The 26,847-nt window shown below is 40.1% G+C and overlaps 7 protein-coding genes across 10 annotated transcripts; 4 read left to right on the top strand and 3 right to left on the bottom strand.

Annotated features, from left to right (window-relative positions):
• The first annotated feature begins 2 nt into the window (after positions 1-2).
• Positions 3-10,520, top strand: Wnk (Wnk kinase). Its single transcript, XM_032435194.2, has 12 exons — positions 3-114; positions 169-1,328; positions 1,389-1,561; positions 1,621-4,489; positions 4,558-4,689; positions 5,142-5,204; positions 6,128-7,009; positions 7,969-8,352; positions 8,424-9,552; positions 9,614-9,678; positions 9,741-9,912; positions 9,977-10,520. The coding sequence occupies exons 2-12, from the start codon at positions 339-341 to the stop codon at positions 10,129-10,131; spliced, it is 7,014 nt and encodes a 2,337-aa protein (XP_032291085.1). The 5' UTR covers positions 3-114; positions 169-338; the 3' UTR covers positions 10,132-10,520.
• A 415-nt stretch (positions 10,521-10,935) lies between these two features.
• On the bottom strand, positions 10,936-11,711 carry VhaM9.7-b (Vacuolar H[+] ATPase M9.7 subunit b). The gene is made up of 3 exons (XM_002047585.4): positions 11,463-11,711; positions 11,357-11,404; positions 10,936-11,233 (listed from the first exon to the last, which is right to left on the bottom strand). The coding sequence occupies exons 1-3, from the start codon at positions 11,555-11,557 to the stop codon at positions 11,107-11,109; spliced, it is 270 nt and encodes an 89-aa protein (XP_002047621.1). The 5' UTR covers positions 11,558-11,711; the 3' UTR covers positions 10,936-11,106.
• A 315-nt stretch (positions 11,712-12,026) lies between these two features.
• Rpn10 (regulatory particle non-ATPase 10) lies at positions 12,027-13,538 on the top strand. The gene is made up of 3 exons (XM_002047584.4): positions 12,027-12,119; positions 12,186-12,326; positions 12,389-13,538. The coding sequence occupies exons 1-3, from the start codon at positions 12,094-12,096 to the stop codon at positions 13,395-13,397; spliced, it is 1,176 nt and encodes a 391-aa protein (XP_002047620.1). The 5' UTR covers positions 12,027-12,093; the 3' UTR covers positions 13,398-13,538.
• Positions 13,539-13,637: 99 nt separating this feature from the next.
• COX8 (Cytochrome c oxidase subunit 8) lies at positions 13,638-14,144 on the bottom strand. The gene is made up of 2 exons (XM_002047583.4): positions 13,960-14,144; positions 13,638-13,858 (listed from the first exon to the last, which is right to left on the bottom strand). Exons 1-2 carry the CDS (start codon positions 14,068-14,070, stop codon positions 13,763-13,765), a joined length of 207 nt encoding a protein of 68 aa, XP_002047619.1. The 5' UTR covers positions 14,071-14,144; the 3' UTR covers positions 13,638-13,762.
• Positions 14,145-15,590: 1,446 nt separating this feature from the next.
• Positions 15,591-18,443, bottom strand: Mkrn1 (Makorin 1). Of its 4 annotated transcripts, none has more exons than XR_011416496.1 (5): positions 18,180-18,371; positions 16,964-17,816; positions 16,452-16,725; positions 16,003-16,257; positions 15,591-15,912 (listed from the first exon to the last, which is right to left on the bottom strand). XR_011416496.1 is itself a non-coding variant. In XM_070208585.1 (5 exons), exons 2-5 carry the CDS (start codon positions 17,770-17,772, stop codon positions 16,159-16,161), a joined length of 1,134 nt encoding a protein of 377 aa, XP_070064686.1. In that variant the 5' UTR covers positions 17,773-17,816; positions 18,180-18,374; the 3' UTR covers positions 15,591-16,158. The 4 variants fall into 4 exon arrangements, 3 of the variants coding, with proteins under 3 accessions (XP_070064686.1, XP_032291091.1, XP_002047618.2); XM_070208585.1 differs by having other exon boundaries at positions 15,591-16,257; positions 16,964-17,567; positions 17,616-17,816; positions 18,180-18,374; XM_032435200.2 differs by having other exon boundaries at positions 15,591-16,257; positions 18,300-18,443.
• Positions 18,444-18,567: 124 nt separating this feature from the next.
• Positions 18,568-19,729, top strand: Arv1 (ACAT-related protein required for viability 1). The gene is made up of 4 exons (XM_002047581.4): positions 18,568-18,798; positions 18,860-18,979; positions 19,040-19,172; positions 19,235-19,729. The coding sequence occupies exons 1-4, from the start codon at positions 18,697-18,699 to the stop codon at positions 19,600-19,602; spliced, it is 723 nt and encodes a 240-aa protein (XP_002047617.1). The 5' UTR covers positions 18,568-18,696; the 3' UTR covers positions 19,603-19,729.
• Positions 19,730-19,792: 63 nt separating this feature from the next.
• Positions 19,793-26,777, top strand: Cdk12 (Cyclin-dependent kinase 12). The gene is made up of 9 exons (XM_002047580.4): positions 19,793-20,137; positions 20,697-21,011; positions 21,088-21,364; positions 21,422-22,359; positions 22,710-22,881; positions 22,943-24,212; positions 24,280-24,668; positions 24,743-25,216; positions 25,292-26,777. Exons 3-9 carry the CDS (start codon positions 21,150-21,152, stop codon positions 25,449-25,451), a joined length of 3,618 nt encoding a protein of 1,205 aa, XP_002047616.1. The 5' UTR covers positions 19,793-20,137; positions 20,697-21,011; positions 21,088-21,149; the 3' UTR covers positions 25,452-26,777.
• The last annotated feature ends 70 nt before the right edge of the window (positions 26,778-26,847 follow it).

Below are 26,847 nucleotides of genomic sequence, written 5' to 3'. Positions count from 1 at the left end.
AACAGGAATCAGCTCCTGTACACATTAGTAGCACCAACACCGACACTCAGTTTCAGTTACATCAAACAGCAGCACCAGCAGTGGAACCCAACGAAGCCTCACCATTATCTTATAGTAAGAACAATATTTGGAGTCGGTTACTGCGTCAGTTCTCAACTAGCGCCTTAGCTGGCAGGTCAACAGTCAACAATAGGAGCCCAAAGGTGGAAGACGAAAACGAATCAACGAATATTAGCTGCAATAAGGACGGGACTGTGACAGAAACTCAATTGTCCGTCGTTGAAGGACTTGGCCCGGAGGCAACGGATACTGCCGTTGCGGAACATAATGAGGAAACAATGGATGGTGAAGCCCAGCCGTCAGATGCAGTCAATAGCCCCAATTCTGGAGGCGCTGGTGTAGGGTCCACGGATAAGAGCAAAGACAAAGACATGCCAGCGAAGGCTGTTGTGTCCCCGTCCCCGTCCCCAGCTGCTGAGGCCAAACCAAAAAGGATGGAAAATAGAAAATCGTCGTCTGATACGGGGCTAGAGCCTGTGCTTAAGCAGCACGTTGGGACTGGGCCTCAATCAATGACCGGCCCAATACCATTCAAGTCGCCACACAGCAAGGGGAGTAAAGCGGGCAAGGGGACAGACAACTATGTGCAGACTATACGCTTTGTGCGCAAAAACGTCGAACAATCCAACAGAAATGCAAACCCTTTACAGTTTGAGGAACTGGAAACGGAGTTTCCTCGCGATTACGATGACAACATTGAGATGTTGTCGCGGGAAGCGGAGCATTTGGAGGAGCAATTTCGTACACCGACCCGATCGAATACCACAGATGCAGCTAACCATCAAGTGGCCGGCATTATTGAGAACATCATTACCGAAGCGTCGCGCAATGTTAAGATTGAAAAGACTCAAATTGATGTGCCATCCAAACCTGCCAATAAACAGACGACTGGTGTAAAGCGCGTTGGCTTCCAAGTTGAGGAAAAGCACGACAGCGAGGTGCTTCTTGGTGAAAGACAGCCAAAGGTTTTCGAGGATTTGTCCAAACAGTCTGAACGAGGGGAAGGCGTTTCCGGAGACGCAACCGTTGCTGGTACTGAAACATCGGTGTCATTGCAGCCATCATCAGCGCATACCGCATCAGCTACCTCATCGGTCACGTCCCTAACGAAAGAGCGCAAGAGTGATGAAGACGATGATCCGGTTGCGATGTCACCATGTGGACGCTTCTTTAAATACGACAAAGAAGTCGGTCGTGGTTCCTTTAAAACTGTCTATCGCGGCCTAGACACACTTACCGGTGTGCCGGTTGCCTGGTGCGAATTGTTGGTAAGTTCAATATCTATTCGAATTTTAATTTTACCTTCCTAAATTTCTTTTTAATTGCAGGATAAACAAGTGAAGAAGAGTGAACGCACTAGATTCCGGGAAGAGGCGGATATGTTGAAGAAATTGCAGCATCCAAACATTGTGCGATTCTATACATATTGGGAGTTTCCAATTGGACGCAAAAAAAACATAGTACTAGTCACCGAGTTAATGTTATCTGGTACTTTAAAGTCGTAAGTGGGATAATGAATCAATTGAGCTATTTATCCTTATTGACCGAATTTATTTGAAGGTATTTAAAACGATTCAAAAAAATACACCCAAAGGTATTGAAGTCATGGTGTCGTCAGATCTTAAAAGGTCTCAACTTCCTGCATACTCGTCAATTTCCTATAATTCATCGTGATTTGAAATGTGATAATATTTTTATAACTGGCACCACTGGTAGTGTTAAAATCGGTGACTTGGGACTGGCAACTTTAAAGAATCGGTCCCATGCTAAATCTGTGATTGGTACACCTGAATTTATGGCACCCGAGATGTACGAGGAGCACTATGATGAATCGGTTGATGTGTATGCCTTTGGCATGTGCATGTTGGAAATGGCCATATCCGAATATCCTTACAGCGAGTGCAAAGGCCCCGCTCAGATATACAAGAAGGTGATATCCGGTATAAAACCAGCAGCCCTCTCAAAGGTAGAGGATCCCAATGTGCGCGATATCATTGAGCGCTGTATTGAGCTGAAAAAAGAGGATCGTCCCAGATGCAACGAGCTGCTGGAGTCTGAATTTTTTGATGAGGACATTGGGATACGTGTGGAACCCGCCGCCTCGGAACAGTTCCTCTCAGATCCCAGCATCAGCATCATTGAGTTTCGTCTGCGATTTATGGACCCAAAGAAGCGCTCATCTCGCCACAAGGAAAACGAAGCCATTCAGTTCGAGTACAACATACAGCACGATGAGTATGAGCAAATTGCCCAGGACATGATGAAGGAGAATATCATTTCTGAGGATGATTCTCGTGCTGTTGCGCGCCTTCTAAAGGTCCAGGTGGTGTCACTGCTTAAGGAACGTGCTCAGCGCCAAACACAAATTAAGCTACAGAACGAAAAGTCACGTTTGGAAAAGCTGGCACTGCAAAAGCAACGCGAAAGTCTGCCAACCAACGTTGAAGAGGAGGACGACGAAGATGATGAGTCTGAAGACGAGGAGGATGGCGTTAAATGGAATCAACGACTCAAGCTCGAAATGCTAAATACTGACTCAGAGACAAGCCTGGTCGTCTCCACAAATAGTGCCGATCCACAGAATCTGCTCACAAGGTCGACCACTTCCATTCAAAACGGCGGCAGTCAATTGCAACAACAGCAGCAACAGCTGCCACAGTCAGTGCCAGGGCAGCAGAAAGTGATTGCCTCGCCGGCCATATCACAGGTGCAGCAACATTCAACGACAGTTCATTATATACAGAACCCTCAGATAGCTTCATATCAAAATCCGACCAACGCCATGCAGGACATTGCGAATGGCCACGGCCAGGTAATCTCACCCACGGGCAATCAACAACAGCAGACAGCTCAGCAGCCAGTTGTACAGCTACAACAGCCACCACAGCCTGGGCCACCAACCCAATTGCTACCCCAACAGGTGCAGGTGCAGCCAGTTGCAGTTACCCATCCACAGCAACAACAACAACAACAGCCTGTTGCGGTTATACAGCAGCAGCAGCAACAGCAACAACATCATCTAGCCGAACAGCAAAAGGTACAGCAAATACCATTGCAGCAGCAACTGCAGCAACTAATGCAAAATAATATGCCAACAACTGATTTGGTGCAACAGCAGCAACAACAACAACACCAGCAATATTATCAACAGCAACAGGCGCAGGCGTCGCTTTCAATGCATCAAGTCCCAATTACACAGCAGCAGCAACAACCGTATGGTATACAACAACAGCAACAGCAAATGCAACCACAGAATATTCAACAACAAATGCAACCACAACCAATTCAGCAGCAACAGCAGCTCCAAACATCACAACAAATGCAACAACCGATGGCTCAGCAGCATCAGTTGCCACCGCAGCATAATCAGCAACCCATTCCAAGTCAACCGATGCAACAGCAGCCCATACAACAACAACAGCCCATACAGCAGCAACCAATGCAACAACAAACTATACAACAACAACCAATGCAACAACAACCTATACAACAACAACCCATGCAACAGCCATCTGCAACTCAACAGCAGATTCTCCAGCAACATCACTTGCAACAGTTACATCAGCAGCAACAGTTCGTACAGCAACAACAGCAACAGTTCCTTCCAAATGCATTAGCGCAACCACATCAAATTCCAATTTCGACAATGCAGCCGCTTGTTGCTGGTGCTGCTCAAATCATGGGGCAACAGCAGCAACAGCCAACGGCTATGCTAATACAAGGACAGATGCAGGTGCCGGCAGCTATGCACCAGCAACCAATACCGACTACATATAATCAGCCGCAATCAGCTGCTCAACAGCAGCCACAACAGCAACAAATTGTTCAGCCAATTGCAAATGTTGTCGATGCTCAGCAACAACAAGCCCAACAACACGTCAACTATGCAGCCGCGACCACTCAAATACAGCAGCAGCAATATCTGCAGAATCAACAGCAGCCACTGCAGCAGCAAATACCGCTGGAGCAGCAGCTGCAACAGCTATTGCATAGTACGCCACAAGCTCAAATTGTGCATCAGCCAGCAGCAGCAGCAGCACCACCACCACAAGCTGAACAACAACCACAACAGCAGTTGCCAAATAAACCCATTAATCAACAACCCACGATTGCAGCACAGGAGCTTCCAGCAGTTGTTGCACAAACGAATTTCGATGCTGCTTCCACTTCAAGTGTCGAGCCGCAGCAGACTGCAACTACAAATCCTGCAGACGCGGAGAAGCAACAAAAACAACAACAAGCTGCTGGATCGCGTGTGCAGAAGCCGCGACGTTCAAATCGTAGCGGAAACGAACGCATACCAAAGCTTAGCGTAACCAGCGTGGACGAGGGCAGCGTCATTAATTGCCACATGGAGAACAAGCTGAAAACTATAACATTCAAATTTGACATAAGCGATGTCAATCCCGTTGAGATTGCCAACAAACTGGTAAGCAATTGGCATCCCAAATAACAGCGTGTAGAATTCTTCAAAATTTATGATCAATATTTTTACAGATTGCCCAAGATTTACTGTCGAATTGCCAGAGCACCGTGTTTGTGGAAATGATTAACGATATTGTTGAGCAGGTTAAGCACAATCCAAACCAAATTCCAATCCCAACCACTTATCGCCGCAACATTGAGAAGGTACTTTAAATTATAGCTAATCACAGACATATTTTCCGTCGCAACTTTTTTTTTAAAAAATTAAGACAAAATGCGTTCCGTATTGTGTTCGATTAAAAGTTTACTAGTTCCCCCATATGGAGCTATGCGGCCGCGGCCTCGGAGTCTATTTACAGCCTGTATATTTCATTGGATCAAAGCTTAGTGGAACATGTCGCGCTCAAATAAATTGTATATCGATTTGAATCAATGGAGAGCGCAAGCCTTACAGGCAACAACAACATGGGATAACTGCAATCCAATCACTGCGGATTCGTAACATTGACTAAATGTAGTGCGGGCTATTAAAAAATCTGATTAACGCTTTATTAATTATGCGAGTGACTCTCTAATTGCGAACTCTCGAAATCGAAATACATTTTTAACATATTGATTGTATGTTGTATATATCTCTACTACTTATAATAAAACAGGTCCGTCACGCGTCTCTAACTCGACAGCGTTCCACATTTAGAACACATCAAAGACATAGATCTGTAAGTGTTAAGTGCACTGTTAAGGGCTTATATATTCTCATATATATATAGATGTATATATACTTAGTTTAAACGCGATCTTGTTTCTTTACTTAATAGGCTTATCATTTTTCGCATTCAAAAAGTTGCTCAACAAAACTGACAAAAATTTAATTTCAAACGCTGTTTTAAATACTCTATTTATTTTCTATTGAATACGAAACTAAGCACGCAACTAAATATGTCAGAACATCCGTGAAACAAATAATATTTAGATTAAATTTACCAATCTTAAGTTTTGCTTTTGAGTAAGAGTGAAAATTTCATTCAATTGGCATATAAAGAATTTGAAACGTTTGTTATAAAATGAATTTGTAAGATGTATTTATTTTAAATATGTTATTTCTGATATTCTTGTAAGCGAAATTGATAACATGTATTTGTTTTAAAATCGAATTCACAGTAGGAGATTTAATTGTATAATTAAAGAACCCTTGATGTCAATTGTATTTAAATCAGGACGAAATTTTTCCATGCTCTGTTTTAGTATTCCCCTTTCAAATGTATTTTCGTTTTATACAAATTTATTGCTTATAAGTACGTATATACACCTACGTATATACACCTTAGTTATTGATCGACAAAAACAAAACAATTAGGAATTTCTATCTTTGGACAACCGAAGTTTAAACACCCTTGCAGATATATATCAGAGCTGAGCTCGATTTGCACATTTTTGTTAAATTTTGTCCGATTTCGATTGCAGCTAGTAAAATGAAAGTCTGCTCAAAATATGTTAGATGTCAACTGAATGTGTCTAGATTCGGCCCTTTGTTTAATTGTCTGCAAGGGTTAATTATTAGCTTAATTGATAAATTGGCGTAAATGTGTAAATATATATATATATATATCTATATATTATTTCAACGAAACAATTATTTTAGCGGGATGAAACCGCGAGCGACATCACTAAGATGTTCGAGCCATCAGCACAAGGTGCGGATGCATCGGCCAACAACGGAGCAAATGGAGGAGCTGTCGATGCAACCAACACAGAACAAACCGGGGCTGGTGAGACAAGAGTACGTGAATCTTCAGCAGTCCAAAGTAATTTAGAAATGCCAACGAATACAGCAACGCCACCAACAACCGCTTCGACCATGTCGTCCTCCTCTACTACCTCTAGGGATGCGGGCAACAATAGCAATGATGTGACAATTGGATCTGGTTCGGCCTCGCGCAAAACCAGCACCGCATCGGAGTACACGTCGCTGTCCATTGATTACATGCCGGACAACGCCATCACGCCAACAGGCAATGAGCCATTTCCGCAACTGGAAGGTGGCATGGACAAACCGCAATCCGAGCAGAAGGCACGCAGTTTGGCCATAAGCCGTGTGCAAATGTTGTTGGAGTCAACAAGGAGCGAAGCGAAACCGAGAAGCTTGAATTTGCCATTGAATCGTCAGTTGAAGATTGTGGAAGATTTGAAGCACACCAGAAGCTTGGATGACCTAAGCGAAGTGAACATTACGTTCGATATGCCCCCCAGCAAAGCTGCCAAACAAGCTACGGAACTAAGCGCCAATGCCAATGCCGACAAATCCAAAGAGAGTGGCGTTCAACTGGGTTCAGTGCAGCCACCGGGTGCTGCCAATACGCTGGAACAGCTAAAAATCGAACTCGAGAATATAACACATGCGCATGCATTCGCCTCCGCGGTGGTTGCCTCCATTGGCAACAGACCCAGCACTTATCAAGCCTCGCCGGCAATCGCATCGATGAAAGGGCTCTCCGCTCAGCAGCAGGCCCAGGCAGACACAGTGGTTGGTAGTAAAAATAAAAAGAAAAAAAACCTTTGTTAATGTTGTTACACGTAACTCGTAGTCTGCGTTTCCATATCGTTTATCTTTCCTTTTAATATTATATGTATTATGTAGATTTGTGTATCTATCGTTTTCCGCATAATAATACTGCTTTCTGTTTTTTGTTATTAATATTTGTCTTTAAGTCTGGCGTCTCGTTACGTTTATTGCAAACATCACATTGCCAATAATTGTATATAATTACGCATAAAGGGAGTTTTATTAACTAACGTTCGTTGCAGAACTGATTCAAATGCGAATACAAATCTAATCTCTTGTTACATTCTTTTTTTGTTCGTATAAACCAATTTAAAACGGAATTTAAGAATAACATATTCTCTTCTTTATCTTAACTTTTCTTAAATTCTGAAAATGAAAATGTTCTTAAAATGAACAGTTTTCAATTGGTTATCTAATATATTTTAAAAAGACGATTCCAATTAATTTGCACTCTGAAAATTGAATTAATTATACTATATAAAACCCAGAGTGTTGGGAATATTTTGAGAAAAGTAAAATCCACGATAAATTTCACAAGTAGTAAAATTAAAATCGGCTCTCTTCTTGCATCCAGCCGGCTGATAAATAAAATATATATATATATATATGTAGACAGTAAGAAAGAGAATCTCAATCCGCACTGGTTTCGGGTATTCGCTTAAACATCATCATTTAATTTGGGCTGGCATTAACAGATATAATTGCGAGCTCATCTTACATGTCCACTGATTTAGCGTATGGTTAAAGTAATATTTGTAGTTGTTGCGTATTGATGTTGTGTTTTTTTTATGATTTGTTTACTTATTTACTAACGCTTTTCGTTTTGGCCAGCTTTAACCCGTTCTGTGTTGCGCTTGCGGCCTCTTGGCTTGGGCATTTATCTTTAATCCACCTCCAATCTTATATATTTCAATGCATAGGTCAACAAATCGAACAGCGTGGGAGGCGGCAGTGGCTCAGCGGCCTCGTTTGGCCAGAATACACCCACTGCAGCGCTGAACTCGGCCCGCGGTTCTTCCGTATACAATTCGCGGCGCACGTCCATTGACAACAGCATGGGCTCCGATATGCAACTGCCCGCACCGAACCTCAATGTCAATGCCGAGGCCGGCGAAAATACGGCCAGCGCTGAGGGTGGCCCCGATAAGAAGCTGACGAAACAGGAAAGTCTGGATAAACTGTCAAATACTTTGAGTGTAACTAGCGAGGCCAGAAATCCAAGCAATGGTGCGCTCAACCAGAGTTCCATAGCAGATCTGGAGAAAAAATTGGCTGCACTACGCAATGCGGATAACACAGAGGAGGTGAAGCCAGATACAATTTACATTTTCGATTGATGATATATATTATTTTAAATTTAAAATCCGTATTGCAGACGCCAGTAACAACAACTGCGGCAGCTACCAAGCCAGCTGACGAGCCTGTGGCCAGTGTCAATGCCCGGAAAATATCCCGCTTTAGCGTTAGTCGTGTGCAGGAGCAAAAGACTTCCGCAGAGGCAGCAGAAGCGCTGCAACATCAGCTGAAGATCGATCTGCAGGTGGCAGGCCTAGCTGGTGGCCAGGCTCAAAACTATAATGCAAGCGGCTCTGTGCAAAACGGCACCGCCGTCAACACACCCACAGAGCTCATTAGTTCGCCCATACAGAACGTTCCGATGGCCATTAATGGCATTCAATTGATTTATCAGCAGCAAAATGCACCGGCAGGCGTTGGTGTTGGCGTGATGATGCCCCAAAACCAAGTTGGGGCCACGGCACAACCATCAAATCTTCAAATGCAGCAGCAGCAACAACAGCAACAACAACACATGTACTCAAATATGCCACAGCGTCATCAGGCACCATTAAATTCTCTGCCGCAAATGGTGAATGCTGTACAGCAGCAACAACAAGTTCCTTTGCAGCAATTGCCGCATCAGCAGCAGCAACAACCACAGCAACAACAACAGCATCAGCAACAGGCACAGCAGCCAACTCAACTCATGGCACAGCAGCAGCCAATTATGCTGCAACAGCAACAGCAAGCGGCACAACAGTTTACGTTGCCAACATCACAGCCACAGCAGCAGCCGCCGTCACAGCATGCACCACAGCAGTATTTGCAGGCGCAGGCCAACCAAATGCATCAGTTATCGCCGCTAGTGATGGCCATGGGCGTGGGCGTTGGGCAGCCAATGCAACAACATCAGCTGGCTGCTATGCCGGGCGGAATGCCAACGCAAATGAATGCCTCGCATCAACTGCTGCAACAGCAGCAGCAGCAACAACAACAACAACAACAGCAGCAGCAGCAGCAGACCTTGCAACTGCAATCACATCTGCAGCAGCAGCAGCCACAACAAACTGTAACATCCCTTTACAACCAGCAACAGCAGCAAAATTTTCAAGTGTCTGCGGCGGGTCAGCTACTGCAACAGGCGCCGCTGGTAGGCCAGGCACAGCAGACAGCCCAGGGCATGCAGCATGTCCTGCAGCCGCTATTTAACCCAGCTGTTGCTGAAGGTAAATCAGCACTGGTGCCTTGAATTAACTTTTTAATCTAAATGATGTATTTCTATTGCAGTCGCAGAGGAGCCCGTGTCCCTGGCAGCCACTCATCCACACCTGTTGCCGAGCGATATTCAATCGGTAAGCAAGTTGATTTGTTGACCACACGTATTAACTAAATGAATGAATTCATTTGCTTGCAGGACATTAAACATAATCTCGACTCATTGGTTAATCAGTTGTGCAATACACGATTGGGCACCAACCAACATCAGCGACTGCTGCTGCTGCGCCAACGGCAGCTGATTGAAGAGGACGAGCTGCGCCTTAAGCATTATGTGGAATACGAAAAGTTTCAAAAGGCACTGCGCCAATGTAAGCAGTAATTATATAATCGATGCCAGGCGTGTGCCTTAAATTGTTGTGTTTCCCGTTCTAGCTCTAAGCACAAACGCTCCAGCTACTACCGCGTATTATTCTCCAGCTGCCGCACCGGTTCAAACCAATTTGACAGCACCACCACCAGCAGCAGCAGCAGCACCGCCGCCACCAGCATCGTCAACTACTACACCCGCAGGCTCTTCAAATACATAAATATGAATTCCTTTAGAATTGTCGTAGCCGCCGTTCCTCGTATTCATGACAAGTCATAAACATTGCTACCCAATTGTTCGGCAACTGTTCTGAACTGGCACGATTTCGATTTTGAAAATATGGATCTGAAGTTAGTTATTAAGTGAAAAGTTGTCGAATTATGAGGGGATTGTCTGTAAATATGTAGTCACACAGTTTTGAGTTGATTTGCCATTGTTTCGCTTATTGTTTTACTTTTGTTTTTGATTTTACCCTTTCTTCCCATTCTTTTTATGCAATGCTGTTTCCTCTCATTTGTTTTAAATCAAAATGAAGTTTTGAATTTTATTTAAGCAAATTGTAAATTTGATTAGCGCTAAAGTGTAAATAAATATTTCAATAATATCATATACACTCATACATCAATATACATACTTATTATTATATATATACATACTATATATTTTAAACAATTCAGTGATTTATGTTTTGCGTAGTTACTAAATAAATAAACTTTTATTGAACTTAAAGTAATAATATTGATGTATTGCTCGCAAAAGGGCTTTCTCATGCCCTTCTGCCGTAAAGTGTATTATATATTATGTTTTTTATGCTTATTTGCTTAAATATTCGAAGATCAGTCACTCACCAACCTTCAAAAAGAGCGACGCGGGCAATATCTTTACATTTACATATGCCCAGGCTAAAGAAAATAATTTCAAATAACTCTTGTTACTCATTTGCCTGATGTCGCTGGATGCTTGTAAGTTTCTTTTGAAGGCCTTGCCTTGCCTTTGACAATTATTAATAAAAGCACAACATTCATTTCGTTTCTTCATATATACATATGGAAATTATTTATTTGTAAATATTATAATGCAAACTTAAACAGTTTTTTCTTTGAAGGGAAATTAATAAACATAATTGTACGATGAAAACAATATTAATGGAAGAAAAAATAACAAATTTAAAAGGAATGACATTATATTTCCCTTTTTATGCCACGACATCCATGGTGTCTTTGATTTCGTTACCCCACTCACGGGCCATGATCATAATTTCGTTCATGGATAGTTTGGGACCAATCAATGGGTTCATTTGCGTCAAGTAACAGCACAGCCAACTGCATAAAAAGACGATAAGAATTAATGGGATTCTCATAGGGTACATATGTATGCACATATGTACATATATAGATGTGTACATATGTAGCAACATGTCTCATGGTCAAAATGAAGCAACTTACAAGAGCCAACAGGTAACAGCAGTGAGCATAATACAGCATTGAGTCACGCTAAATAGAAAAGAAAATTTGATTATTATTTGTGTTGAATAACTTTAAATTAACTTACCCCCTGTTAGGGCCACGAGCGAGGAAAGGGCCTATGATGCCAATAACTGCCCAAATGACGGTAATAATAAGAGGGGGAACATAAGCGTCGACCATTTTTAAGCACTTTTTATAACTTAAGAGTAATACTGCAGGTCTGCCGTAATCAGCAGATTTGTTGGTTGAACAGAAAACACAAAATTATTAATAAGTGATCACGAAGAAGGCACTTTTTCTAGCTGTATGAATATCACATGACAGCCATGGGACAGAAACATATGTTACTAGGGCTGCCAAACTTTAACTTGATGAACCTGGTTCATTTTTGACATGAACCTCTCGCCGTCGCGTCCCTGTTGACAGAAAAGCAACGCAAAATTCAAAATCAATTTCAATTAAGTTTGTGTAACTTTGCTAGCACATTTTTTTTTTTAATGTTTTCTCATTTGCATTTGGCAGTGAAAACTAAAACACAAAGTAAATTTGAAGTCGTATTCGATAGGTGCTAGTTTAAAAAAATGAAGTAACGTAAGTGACACATCTTTTTTAATATCGACATATCGACAACTCGATTTATTCAATGAAACATAACAACCCTGCGCAGGCAGCTAGGAATTACAGTTCAGTGGCAAAGTGACAAGCAAAAATACAAAATGGTCCTGGAAAGTACTATGATATGGTAAATAAATGATTTAAACCATTAAATGATTATGCTAATTACATCTACATATATTTTCTTTTGCAGTTTTGATAACAGTGATTACCAGCGCAATGGTGACTACTTTCCCACCCGTTTAAATGTACAAAAAGATGGTATCAACCTTGTCTGCCTCACCAAGCTGAGATCCAACCCAGAGAATAATGTTGGTCTAATGACCCTATCAAAGTACGGTTGTAGTGCTATTAACTACTGCTGTATATTTTAGTTTACGTTTTCATCTCTTGCAGCACCGTCGAAGTGCTGGCTACACTAACCAGCGATGTGGGTCGCATATTCTCAAAGATGCATTTGATTCAGCCAAAGGGCGAAATAAACCTTCTAACCGGAATTCGTATTGCCCATTTGGTGTTAAAGCATCGTCAAGGTAAAAATCATAAAATGCGCATAGTTGTCTTTGTAGGCTCACCGATAAACAACGAAGAAGGGGAGCTTGTTAAGCAGGCCAAGCGTCTGAAGAAGGAGAAGGTTAACGTAGACATTGTAAGCTTTGGCGATCACGGAAACAATATTGAAACCTTGACGGCTTTTATAAACGCTCTGAACGGAAAAGATGGCACCGGCTCCCATTTAGTTAGTGTTCCCAGAGGCTCGGCTCTGTCAGATGCCCTATTGTCGTCGCCCATAATACAGGGCGAGGATGGTATGGGTGCAGCTGGGCTGGGTGGTGCCGTATTCGAATTTGGTGTTGATCCCAATGAGGATCCGGAACTGGCTCTTGCCTTGCGCGTCTCAATGGAGGAGCAGCGCCAACGCCAAGAGAGCGAGCAGCGTCGCGACAATGCTGGAGGTGCTGAAACTGCAGCTCCCTCGATAGCAACTAGCGGAGAGAGTGGCACAGGTGCGCCACCCGTAACTCTTCCCAGTTCCAACTCGGAAGAGGCGATGCTGCAACGTGCACTAGCTTTGTCGACCGAAAATCCAGAGGATAATTTACCAGATTTCGCCAATATGACCGAAGAGGAGCAAATTGCGTTTGCCATGCAAATGTCTATGCAGGATGCTGCTGATGATAGCGTTACCCAACAAGCCAAACGTCCCAAAACTGATGATGCCTCTGCCCCAATGGATGTCGATGAGGACTATTCGGAGGTTATTGGTGATCCGGCATTTTTGCAGAGCGTTCTTGAAAATCTGCCTGGTGTAGATCCACAATCGGAGGCAGTGCGCGACGCTGTTGGTTCTCTCAATAAGGACAAGGACAAGAAAAACGATGGCAAGGATGAACAAAAGAAGTGAACTCCTATCTCCACGTTATAAATATATATATTTAAATTTGCATTAAACAGAAATCATAAGTGAGCTAACATCTCTAATACAATGTGCAGATTATGTTCATGCTTCTAATAAAACAAACATACATATATTATCACAGGGAAAGTCCTTGTTGGCTAGTCAGTTAAGCATATCTCTAGACAGACGAGCTACAATTCATTGCCCTATAATTTGTCCCCCGGGCAGTCATTAAAATCCAATACATAATATACTGTTAATATTTATTTAGCGCTTTGTGTAGTTAAGTTAAATTTATTATGGTAACTTTGAATCTACATTTACAAGCAACATGGTATTTATGGTTTTAAAGTCATCCAGATGTGCCACTCTTACTTTCCACCCTTGTAGTCGCGGATGTGGTAGAGAACCCAAGCCGGGATAAACAAGGACGCAGCGCACATGCCACCGCCAAGAATCACTTTCTCCTGGAAAAGATTAAATGTGCATGTTAAGGAAATCAAATAAATTGTAAGGATTTGACATAGTTTGGGTTTACGTAACCCTCAAGAATTTCAAAATTACTCACCGCTGTGGATATGTGTTTCGTTGGTGGACCAGAGACGACGGATTGGCATCGCCTTTGCATAGCTCCACGCATCGCAGGCACCAAAAGTTTAGCAGCACTATTTTGGAACATTTTTAAAAGCACAATTTTTCTTTTTTAGAAATCAATGCTGGTAATAAGTGTTCGCCTGAGATGACAAAAACACATCGATAACAATTCTGTGTTAGTGATGTTTACAAGTCGATAATTTTTTGAGTGCCCATCCTAAAAGTAAGTAAAATACCAAATTTTTTAATTTTAATCATGAACACATTCAAATTTGAAAAGTTTTTTAATAAAAACTGTGTAACGTAAGATCAAAACGCAAACATAAGGCCCTTAAAACCCTTTTTATCGATTCAGCAGTTTATTGTTATTGAACTGAATGTTACAAATACTACTTAGGAGTACAACTTCAATAAAATATAACGGTACAAATAAAGGATAGTGAATAAAATATGTGACAAAGTACGAATATTAAATAGATATTGATATAAAGTGGAACATTCATTATTTAAAAAAAAAAGTGTTTAGAACGGTTTGTGAACGCTTCATTTTATTGATAGTTCTTATACCTTTGCAATAAATAAGAACAATTAATTGGGACAAACCTCATCCGAAAGATAACAGTAGTTAATTTTTGTTTTGACGTCACATTCAAAATGTACACATTAAATTCATTTAAATGTTTAAATTATCGCCAGATTTTTCTTCCTTTTTTGTAGATTTTGTTTCTTATTATAAACTATAATACATAGCTTGTAGTAAAATATTTGTTTACAATATATTCTTTAATACCAGTACAATTGGACATAAGAATGATCTTGCATCATTATTTACTTTTCTATATTGAATTTACTAAGAATTATTTAAATAGTTAAGGCTTAACACATTCGAGCCAGTTACTTGTTACGTTTTAATAATACACTTGTGATTCACATCAGATCTACCTATTAGCATACATACATATGTATATACATATACATTGGCAATACTAGAAAACATCAATATTATAAGGCTGAAGCAGTAAGCGCATCAATTTTCGATTTACAGCTAAGTCCAATGCTCGGAGCTGGCGTTATTCCCGTGCTAAAGGATCTATTATCAAGTCTTGTCTGGATTCGCAGTTTGAAGGATGAAAAACATGTGAGTAGTTCTGATGGTTTTGAAAGCTTTGTTAAACATAATTAAATAAATATAACTTTATTACGAGACGTCTACATAGTGTTAGAATGTAATGTTATGCGGAATGATAAATAATCGTAAACAAGAATTGATTAATTTAAGCTTTGGAATATACAAACTTAATATTTCGTTTAGTTTAATTTATTTAAATTGGTTGTTTTCTATGAAATTTGTTGGTATAACAGGTAATAACATAACATAAAATACCTAAGTATGTATCAATAATTTGCAAAGAGCATTACAATCAAATAAATTAATATAGTTTATGTATATGTGTTGAGTACAAAGAATGTATGCTGCATTTTTGTTGTTCAATTATATGTTAATATCTAATTAGGTAATAAGTAGTTTCGTAACAATACAAACAATAGATTCCGATAGACAAAAAACAATTTTATGTTTAATAATATGTATACATATGTATGTGCATGAGCATCTGAATATTCCTGTGTGCGCATCTCTTATTTATAAGTAATCTTTAAAGGACAGTAAGTGGAAAACATCATAAAAAATTTGCTTATTTTTTATGTTTACAATTCAGTCTGAAAGGCATAGTTGTGTATACACATTTTTATATCACCTATTTTGAATAATTAACTGTTTAATGTATCCTGCTTTTTGTTTATTTTAAAATATTATTTTTAAATGATAAGTGTTTTACAATATTAATTTCTTAAATTTAGTTTTAACCGCATCTTTTGGTTTTTCTTTACAATTTAGTTGCTGTTCTTTGCATTTGCGGAAAATGTTCTGTTGATTTCGTTGCGTTAAGTTGGGCAAAAAATATATATATTTATTTCCGTATGTAAACAAAAATTTGGTACTTAATTGATCTCTTACTTTTAATTACACATTTGATTTTCTCATGCAGTAATATATATATATATCAGCATTGTAAGGTTTATGTTATTTTTGCTTTTCTTGATTCTAACTTTTAGTTATGCATATGTTACTTATAGTTGCTCCGATAATATTATTGTTCTTGGCGCGAAAAGCTTATTCTTCATCCGTTAAATTGGAGCTTTCGCTAATATCACTTGAATACAATTCCAGCCAGTGATAATCGCGCCGATCGACGTATTCCCAAAGATAAATCTACGGAAAATATGAACTTTAGTATGATACACATCTAATAGAGTGCGCGATGCACAAACGATGCACTCTCTCAACAATTTTAAATAACAAAATAGATATTAATATTATAAATTACATTATTAAGGTGCAAAATAGACAAGATCTCAATAGAGTAACAAAATGAGTCGCCAACAGTTAAATAAGAAATTACTTACATCAAGTAAATCAATAAGCTGATTCTGGCTATGCAATTTTCGAGCTCGCTTTGGCAAACCAACATCCACAATCTCGCCGTTGGGCAGGGCGTGTTTGTAAAAGCACTTGTTGCCAAATGGACACTTTCCTTCGCCTTTTTTGAAATATTTGCAATCCTTGGCACCGAGTGCTGCACGATAATCATTAAGCAGCTTATCCTTCTCCTCTTTAGTTTCAACCCAAAAGGCGCTGGGGCAGACAAAGTCGGAACACACGCGACATTCGGGACAAGCTCTGCAGAAATCAAGAGAATCAATAAGTTGGATGGCTTAAATATTGTAAGGTATGTTCTGCTCGAAAGTAGGCAATGTAAAATTGTAGTTAAAAGAACTATTAACGCGGTCTTTTGCAAAGGACCAAAATGATCATGTTTTATGTAGCCATGTCAATAGATATGTGTGAATTATTATTATCTATTATCTTGAGCTATTTATTATGGAACAATTAAGCACAATTTGAATGCTGCACTCACCGCGTAATTTTATGTTCAAACTGTTTGGCCTGACGCCATGTACGGATGCACTCCAAGCAAAATATATGATTGCAGTTGGGCAAAATGCCAAATCGCTTCTCTCGTCCGGCTTTCTCCATAATGGTGTCGAAGCATATGCCGCACGTCTTATCTTTGGACTGGGCAATCGCAAAGGATAACTCCATTGCCTGTTCATGCTGTTGTAAACACTCGCGATTGTGTTTCTTACGCTGAGCTTGGTCCGTTGGATGCAGGCAGTATTGGTCGCACATCTCGCATAGCTCCAGGTGTATGCGATAGGGACAATACTCGCCATAGGGGCAGGGACTTTCGTATGGACAAACCTGATCCAAAGAATGCGGCTCACCATGTTTAATTCCAACGTCAATGTCATGTGTGGACGGACCACCGACAATCTCCGCCCATGAGATTCCACTCTGCACAACGGCGCTGCTTGTAGCCGCAACCTCATCCTCGTCCCCCTCGTTCAGACATTGGGCTGTAAAGCTCTTCTGGCCGGGCACAAATATTGGCGCGTTTGCCCAATTGCGACGACTCGTGCTGGGCAATACATCAGCATCAGCATCAGCATCCGCATCCGCATCTGCGTCGGCATCGTTGTTTGTATTTGTGTTTGGGGCACGCTGCTCACCTTCGGGTCGGCCTCGAGTTAAGTCATGGGAGAAGCGACAAAGGTCACCAAATCGACAAATGCCTCGTAAATAATATCGGCATATTGTTTGGCTTCGTCCAGGCACAACATTTAATATGGGAGCTTCTGCGACGCTGGCGGAACTCATTTTGCACATGCAAGAGTTTGTACAGATGATCTGACCAAACTAGACGTTCTGACCTGAAACGTTTGCAAATGTGATTATATCCTCGATAAACTCGACTTATCGATATACATATACATATATATATATATATATGTATGTATGTATGTATATATATATATGCAAATGTATGCATGCAAGTGTGTACATATGTATATATGTAGAGCAAACAAAATTAAGATGTCGCAATAACTCCTTTTTTGCGTATTACAACACTGTGTATACAATATACGTATGAAGACACACAAGTAATTTTATAAATATTTGGAATTAAAAGCATATGTAAACGTTTATTCATTATTTGTTTGATATATATTAATATGTATATAGATGAGTATATATACATATGTATCTACTTAAGAATATGAATGCACATGAACCTTTCTGTTCTACTTCGGGAACAAGCACGCCTACACTTTGGCTGCCTTGCGTAGGAAGCGTTATGGCTATTATTGTAACTGTTATTGTGTGGAGCTAAAAGGAACACTTGATTTTCTTACGTTTTTATTTTTTTTTTGTTGCAAATTGATGCTCACAAAATTTCAACTAAGGATGGGCTAAAATTAATGGTATATCGACCAATCTGATAAATTAAATTCGATTTTTTTTTTGCGATAGCTAGGCGTTTGACAATTTTTTAAAAGTATGTCTGACATCTAAAAGTGTTCCATATAAAATGCTTGTAATGTGTAATTTACATTTATCACAATTGAAATATTGTTTGTTTGTGTTTTTTTTTAATTCTAAAATTTCGTAAACTAAGCTATTGACCTCGAATAAATTTGTATCGATGTCAACGAATTTGTTCAACTTTCCGAATCAGCTGATTGCTCCGATATTTGTTTTGCTAAAATGTTTTAGGAAAATCGAATTATAAAAATTATTTATAAAAACAATATGACTAGTGACAATGAAAAAAAATACGTTTGCGTCAGCTGCGGGAACCCGGCACGAGAATTGATCAAAAAATACAGTAATACTGTTAAGCCTACTCACTGTGTAAGTACATACAACAGTAAATTTCATATTTATATTTATGCTGCTGCTAATATTTCAACAGGACAAATGTCATCAGATAACAGATAAATACATAGAGGTCGAGGAATTCATTATCCTAATAGATGCTCTTCTTTTGGTTTCCGCTGCGTTCCGACACATGATCTGTAATGGAGACTTTAAGGTTTATTCTTCGGCTCGTTAATACTGAATATTTTATACTGATATTACAATTCGGTTTTAGCTATATTGGAAGATTTCCCTTGTTGTCCTGCTCTTGGAATCGTTTGCGTTGTGTAGACAAAACACAGGAGATGGATCAAACACTGCACTATATGAAAAAGGCTTTTACATGTGCACGCTACAAAACATTGCAGGTAATATAGCATACAAACATTATTGAATCAATTGTTGCATACATCGAACTTTTATTTTTCAGAATATCTTTTGATTACGATACTCTTGATTTTAATTACCGCAATTTTTAATATGCGTCAGCTGCTCAAAGTCGGTCTGCCGTCAGTAACATTAATTATTCTTAAAGTGGTGGCCATTTCTAACTTCTCAAAGTTTTTTCTCTTGCCTATATTGGTCTGGAGAAGTAACACGACCGATTTTGGACGTAACCTGCACTATATGCTAGTCACTGGTCATCACCTTTGCTCCTTAATAATGGCTTACAGCGTAGTCGGTATCAGCAACAGTCGTCTCCGTTGGCTTACTATAATATTGGTAATTTGTGCATTTGCTGTTAAGGAGTACGTTAGGTATTTAGCAGCATTTAAGTTGGAGTTGCATATATCTTAATTATAATTCTATTAATTTTTAAAAACAAATTATAGTCTGATATATGATCCAATATATACTGACAGTTAGGCATTTAAATAAGTGGTTAAATGGATCGTAAATATAAGCTAAGTATATTTGGTATTAATTAAGTCAGTCTGGTCTCTCTTAGATTATTTGTATCGATATACAGCCCTGGTACTTGCACTTATCGGCCGAGCTCTGTCAATGTCGCATGCAGAATTTATGAGAATTCTTAAAATGCTTATTTTGCTTATTTCCATTATGCAAAATTAAAATTAACTCTGGCGAAAGCATTACTATTATCATAACATGAATAATTGCAATTTGGTAACAAATATCGCGGAGTAAATCAATATCTACGCGTATTTTTAAGCACGTAATGTGTGCTCCGATGGTCTAAAAATCAAGCAAACGTGTTATTTAATAATGTAAGACGCAACACAACAAGTGAGTGCGGGTATTACAAGTAACTGTAAAATAAAAAGGACTAAAAACCAGGAAAACTGATGCTGGCCTTATAAAAGGAAAATTGGTAAGTCTATAGAACAAATAAAATGACCCACATACATACATGCATAAAAATACATGTACATGAATATTGTGCATGTATTGACATACACATACGAGGTGACTGCATTCTTGCCGCTCCACAATTATTTGTTAAATTCCGGACACAACTAATTTGTTTTAAAATTCTTAAAAATTCTATCCTTAACATACGTATGCAACTTTTTTTGCACATATAAGCCCATAACATGATAAACGTTGATTTTTAATTGCATTATAAACGAATATGACAGCTCATTCATGTTACCAATGTGACCGGCTACATGTAGTATTTTTACATTTTATAGTATTTTGTACAAATTTATAATCAACGCAATTGCAATGATAAAAGGTGTTACAATATGATTTAAAATTTATATTGTTAAAAATTGTAAAGAGTAGTGCGAAGTTTTTAATTTAATGTTTTAAAGAGTTTGCGTTTTGGTAAAAATCTGCAAGCATTTTGTGCGTAACTATGTCTGGTCACACATAACATATAACCTAAAAAATGACAAGTGACAAATTTCTTTTTTGTTCATTTTAAGCGACTTAAACATAATCAACGGCAATATAAACCATTATCTGGAGTTTCTCCTATTGTTGTACTTGATTTTGCTTACGATCTTACGTTTAATAATGGATTTGCCTAAAAGTGGATCTGACGTTTCCGTTTTCACATATGCAACGATGTAAATAATATAAGCAAAAAGTGAAAATTACAAACCAACAGACCGACCGCATTGGTGCATACATATGTACAATATTGTACATACATTTATTATAACTCCGCAAGGCTAAGATCACGTAGAGTCTCAAATCAAATGTCAGCTGCTACATCGGTTGTGTTTGCGAGTTTTGCTGTAAGTCTCCGCACAAAGTGCTCAAAACCGCGAAGGACGGAGCACAACATAAACGAATTAATCGTTGAATAAACAGGAAACCGGGACTACTGCAACAGTTGAGTACAGATCGGCTTATATATAAGCTAGTGCGAAAAGATGCATTCCTCATCGGCGGCGTCAAGCGCACTTGTGGAATACTCGGACGTTAGTTCGGAGGATTTCTCGGATCCCGAAGCAGGAGAAATTGATTCGGATGTGGCGTTAACTGGCAGAGCTCCAATATCAACAGCTCCAAGTAGAAACCCAGAATGTCAAGGAAGAAAGCAAAATTCGGATGGGGTTTTGCGCGTTACAAAGAGCAATGACTATAGGTAATTATCTATAAAAAGAAAATGCTTACACAATATTTTATATATTGAGTTTTGTAGGAAAAGACGCACTGAAGAGGACGACATGACGTCGATTCTTGCAGTTGGATCGAGATCAAGGCAAGTTTCAGTTGTTCCCAGCAGCGGCAGTAGGCTTAGCATAGCCTCTGTCAATGAGAAACTAAATCATCATCGTGCCGAAGTCACACTGACGCCAGTCAAAAGTTCAAAGGAGGAGCACCTGCAGTGGGACCGTGAGTTGTACATGTCAAGCGATACCATCGATACCGATGAGCTGGAAGCGGAAATGAAACGGCAGAAACGCAAAAAGCTGAAGAAGGATAAGCACAAGCATAAGTCAAAAAAGAAATCCAAGAAGCGCAAGAAGAAGCGAGCGAAGTCATACTCTAGCATTGACTCCTTATCGGACAGCAATCTTAATAATTTGCTGGACAGGCACAGTCGGTATACGCCGCCAACGGCACCAAACCGAGCCAAGAGCACTGAGCGCACAGTCAGCGCTGCGCTGCCTTCATATACGCCTCACAAAGACAGTCAAAGCAGTCCCATATCAGTGGGCACTCCGCCCGCCCGACGTCCCAATAGCAACAACGCCTATTACGGCGAAGCAGCTGTTGCTACACCAGGCACTCCCCTAGGCAGCAGCCTACAGGTAACAGTAACGAACAAAACGACTTCAAACAGTCGACATCGTTCGCCACCGGCACGCGTCGGCGTTGGTGGCAGCAGCCAGCGATATGCCACCTCTCCACGCACTCCTCCACAGTCGCTTAATCACTCACACGCAGTCACTGGTGGCGCTGGTGTTGGTGCGCGAGACTCTCGCAGCTCTCGGTATGTGCAGAGCCCCCTGAAGGATGATTTGAATGCTCACCACCGCTCTGGAAATACGTATGCAGGGCGCTATTCAGGGGGTGGATCCATAGGTGGGCAGGGTAGTAGTCTCGATGCGCGAAAGCTAAAGCGCATGTCACCAGGTAAGTGCAGATATTGACCGATAAAGTAAAAAAAATGTAAGCAAATAAAATGGGGGAAAATAAGATCAAATAGAAACATACGTGATGATCACAAAAGTATTACAATGGCTAAGAGAGATCGTTTCTGTTCACTAACTCATTTTAATATAGTTGCGGATTGGGAGGATTTACGACCTTACATATGCACATGTCTATAAACATGAATATTTTGAAACAGCTCTTAGTCCGTCCGTCTGCCAGCACGAAATAGAAACATGCTTAAATATTCCGTGGCAATAACTGCTGACTAATTTTTATTAAACATTTATTGTATTGTTATGGATCTTAACTTTAAGTTTTCCATTTTTCAGAGTTGGACCGCTATCATCACCAACCAAGCACGCCGCCGCATAAGCGACGAAAGTATAGCGATGGACGAGATGCATCCTTGTCATCGTCTGTGGGTCCATATGAGCACGGCAGGCACCATGCTGTTAAATATGAACGCTACAGCAGAGATCGCTATTCAAGGCGGGTGTCCCGGTAAGAATTTTTTATCTTCTGAAATTGAGAGCATATAGTGACTGTTTACCTATATGAACAGGAGTCCTAGCGTGCACCGCCTATCGCGCAGTCGCCTGTCGCCGGGCGGAGGAGGGACCACTTCAGGCAACAGTAATATGTACCGACAAAGAAGCAACAGTAGACATAAGCACAACAAATATAGCGCACCCCATTCGCCTTCCCCGCCGCTGCCAACGAGGTCGTCTTCCAAGCGAGGTTCTGGCAGTGGCATGGGCATTGCCGTTGACCGCTATTCGTCGCGTTCACCACGGCCAAGTTCACGCTACTATGAGGCATCGCCGCCATCACCGACGGCCGCTTTAGCGTCGACCTCGCATCATCATCGCCGATCGCCAAGGTCCCATCAGCATCATCGCAACAGCAGCCGAAAACGCTCCCCCAGCTCAGGCAGCAGTCGTAGCTCCCGGTCGCCAACGTCCCGTGATCTTAAGCATAAGCGCGATGAATATATCAAGAAGATAAGCGAGACTAGCTTGTTCGCCGAGTTGGTAAAGGATCGCCATAAACGGCAAAAGGCGTTGAAGGAAATAATCGAGCGACAGGAGGAGAACAGCAACAGCAACGGCGCCTTGACTGTCAACGAAAACAGTTCCTCGGTGGATGGAAATACGCCCAACGTTGCCGACAATCGACCAGCATCGTATATGACAGCACAATCGTCTGCTGGTGCGACGCCAAACGGAGTTGTTAGCGGTGGTAAGCCTGATTTGGACGTCAACAACATTCCCATGCCAAACAGAGAAAATGATGCACTACAGCTAAATCCGGCTGCTGTTGTTAGTGCAGATGTTACTGATGCCTCTCCCAAGGCAGTGGCCATGCCCATTAAAATAAACGCCAATCAAAAACCGAAGAGTCTTACGGCCCTGCCGATGCCACCGGGCATGAGTGCAGCCGATTTAGAAAATGCACCAACGCCATCGCCTCCAGATTTAAGCAAGCAAACAACACCGAAATCAATTAAGAAACTCTCGCCCGATGATAGGAATCTGAATGCCAATGTCAATAAGAGCCTTTTGAATTTGCCAATGCCGCCCGTTATACCGGGCAGTGAGGAGTTGAGCGGCGACGATGATGTCATCGACAGTCCCGAGGACTTTGATACGCCCAGTGGCAACAGCAACAGCATAAATACGAGCTCCAATTCAAATGCAACACAGGCTGCAACGCGTCGACGTCCAGTGATACTCAATCGACGCGACTCTCGAAACAATGTGCGAGATTGGGGCGAACGATGTGTGGATGTGTTCGAGGTGATTGCACAGATTGGCGAGGGTACATATGGACAGGTAATGGGATGGAGAAATCTCGTTACAGACGGATTGCTAATATATGCATTTATTTCATCAATTGCAGGTGTATAAAGCGCGAGATCATCATACCAACGATATGGTAGCATTAAAGAAGGTGCGTTTGGAGCACGAAAAGGAAGGTTTTCCCATAACGGCTGTGCGCGAAATCAAAATATTAAGACAACTCAATCATCGCAATATTGTGAACCTACATGAAATAGTGACGGATAAGCAGGATGCAGTTGAGTTTCGCAAGGACAAGGGATCCTTCTATCTGGTATTTGAGTACATGGATCACGATCTCATGGGTCTTCTAGAGTCTAACATGGTTGACTTTAACGAGGAAAACAATGCGTGCATTATGAAACAGCTATTGGATGGCCTCAATTACTGTCACAAAAAGAATTTTCTTCATCGGGATATCAAATGTTCCAACATTTTGATGAATAACAAGTATGCTTAAAGCGACATACATTGAATTCATTTAATTCCTCTGCTCTTATTAATATTAATGTTTGTGTTTTCAGGGGAAAAGTTAAGTTGGCAGACTTTGGCTTAGCCCGATTGTACAACGCCGAGGACCGTGAGCGTCCCTATACGAACAAAGTCATAACGCTTTGGTATCGCCCACCGGAGCTGCTGCTTGGCGAGGAGCGTTACGGGCCGTCCATAGACGTATGGTCTTGTGGCTGCATCTTGGGCGAACTGTTCCTGAAGCGCCCGCTATTTCAGGCAAATGCAGAGATGGCGCAACTGGAAACTATATCCAAAATATGTGGTTCCCCGATTCCCGCCGTTTGGCCCAACGTTATTAAGTTGCCGCTTTTTCACACGCTTAAGCAGAAGAAAACGCATCGTCGACGTTTGCGTGAAGATTTTGAGTTTATGCCAACATCAGCACTTGATCTGCTCGATAAAATGCTTGACCTAGATCCAGACAAACGCATTACGGCAGAAGATGCCCTCAGATCGCCTTGGCTAAAGAACATCAATCCAGATGAGTGAGTTCAACCGATAAACTATCTACCTAATCTTGAAAGCAAATCAAAAACCATTTTTTCTTGCGTATTTAACAGAATGCCAATACCACAATTGCCTACATGGCAGGATTGTCATGAGCTTTGGAGCAAGAAACGGCGTCGCCAGCTGCGCGAACAACAAGAATCGCTGCCACCAGGTGTAATTTGCTCAGCTAAGTATCAACAACACGGTGCCACGATGGTGGGGGATGCCTAGCATTTACTCTATGCTTCATATTTTAATGAAGAGGAAGACTATAAACAGCGAGAAGTGGAGTGTGCCTGGTGGCAAAGTTAATACCTAAGTTTTGTAACGAATTATATAAATAGTTGGCAGGCAGAATCAGTTCGGGTTGACATGCTGCTCTACCAAAGCACTCTATTCTTTAAGTCATCTCTTAAACAAAATAACTAAACTAAGATAACATTTAAATAGTGATGAATTGCTACAAAATGGGCATTTCGAATTGACCGGTGTATAATATTGTAATATGTATATACTATTTACTGCTATATATTCAAACAAATAACCTATTGGAACATAATTTGTTTATAATTTTTTTTATTCTCTAGACTAATAACTTACATACATATTGGCAATAAAAAAAAGAGCACGAGAAATAACATAATTAATCAATCCGTATCGAGTTTTGTTCACATCAACTTTTATTTTGTTACAAAAATTGACTATTTAATGCTTTTAGCTATGACGTTAGATTTTAATTTACAACAAATTGGAAAAGAACGCTAAGATTCAAAATAAAAGCGAGGTTTTGAAGCAGTTAAAGGTTAGCATTTTACTATTAAATAAATTGTTATATACAAACACATATATATTTATATATATATGCAAACTGATAATAAACATGCATAGAATATACATACATAACAAAGTTACAAATAAGTTAGTAGTAATAGTATTATTATTAGCTTGGCAACATACTCATGTTGTCCGTAAAAAGCTATAAATGATTATTTTGTTAGGTATATTTAAATAAAATTGTAAAGTTAATGATGAATTTATCAAGTAAATGTGTACTAAAAAAAAAAAAACCCATACAAATATTTTAAAAAGCTTATATTTTTTAATACATAAATCAAGCCGGATAAGAATAAATGTGTATAAAAATTACTTAATAATAAAAAAAAACAAATCTGTGCGAGACTGAAAATAATTCAACACAAAATTGTGCAATTTGAATAATTAAAGTTGTAAAATCATAAATGATAATGATGAATTTCAAAAGAAAAGCACACCAATCTCCCAAAGCGTAAATCAAATGGATCTATTTGGTTTCCAAATCATATTTAAATAAGAATATATCGAACTGCAAATCCGTTTACACGAAATAACTATACATGAAATGCATTATTAACACACATGTACGAAATCATATACCATATTTCGGTTTATTTTGAAGGAATGCAATAATCGAACGTAGACACAGCAATGCTGTGGATTAACGAGTGCCGTATAATCAATGCTGCAGTTTTGTAATTAAATGGAAAATGGGTTTAAATAAAGTTGCCTAATGTTTAACGACTCAGCCGGTTTTGTTATAATCGTTTACAAAAAAATAAGTGAACTGACAAGAAATATACATATTTTTTTG

Source organism: Drosophila virilis, chromosome 3, assembly GCF_030788295.1.
Source record: "Drosophila virilis strain 15010-1051.87 chromosome 3, Dvir_AGI_RSII-ME, whole genome shotgun sequence".
Taxonomy (NCBI): Eukaryota; Metazoa; Arthropoda; class Insecta; order Diptera; family Drosophilidae; genus Drosophila; species Drosophila virilis.
This window is presented reverse-complemented; position numbering and strand designations above follow the sequence as displayed.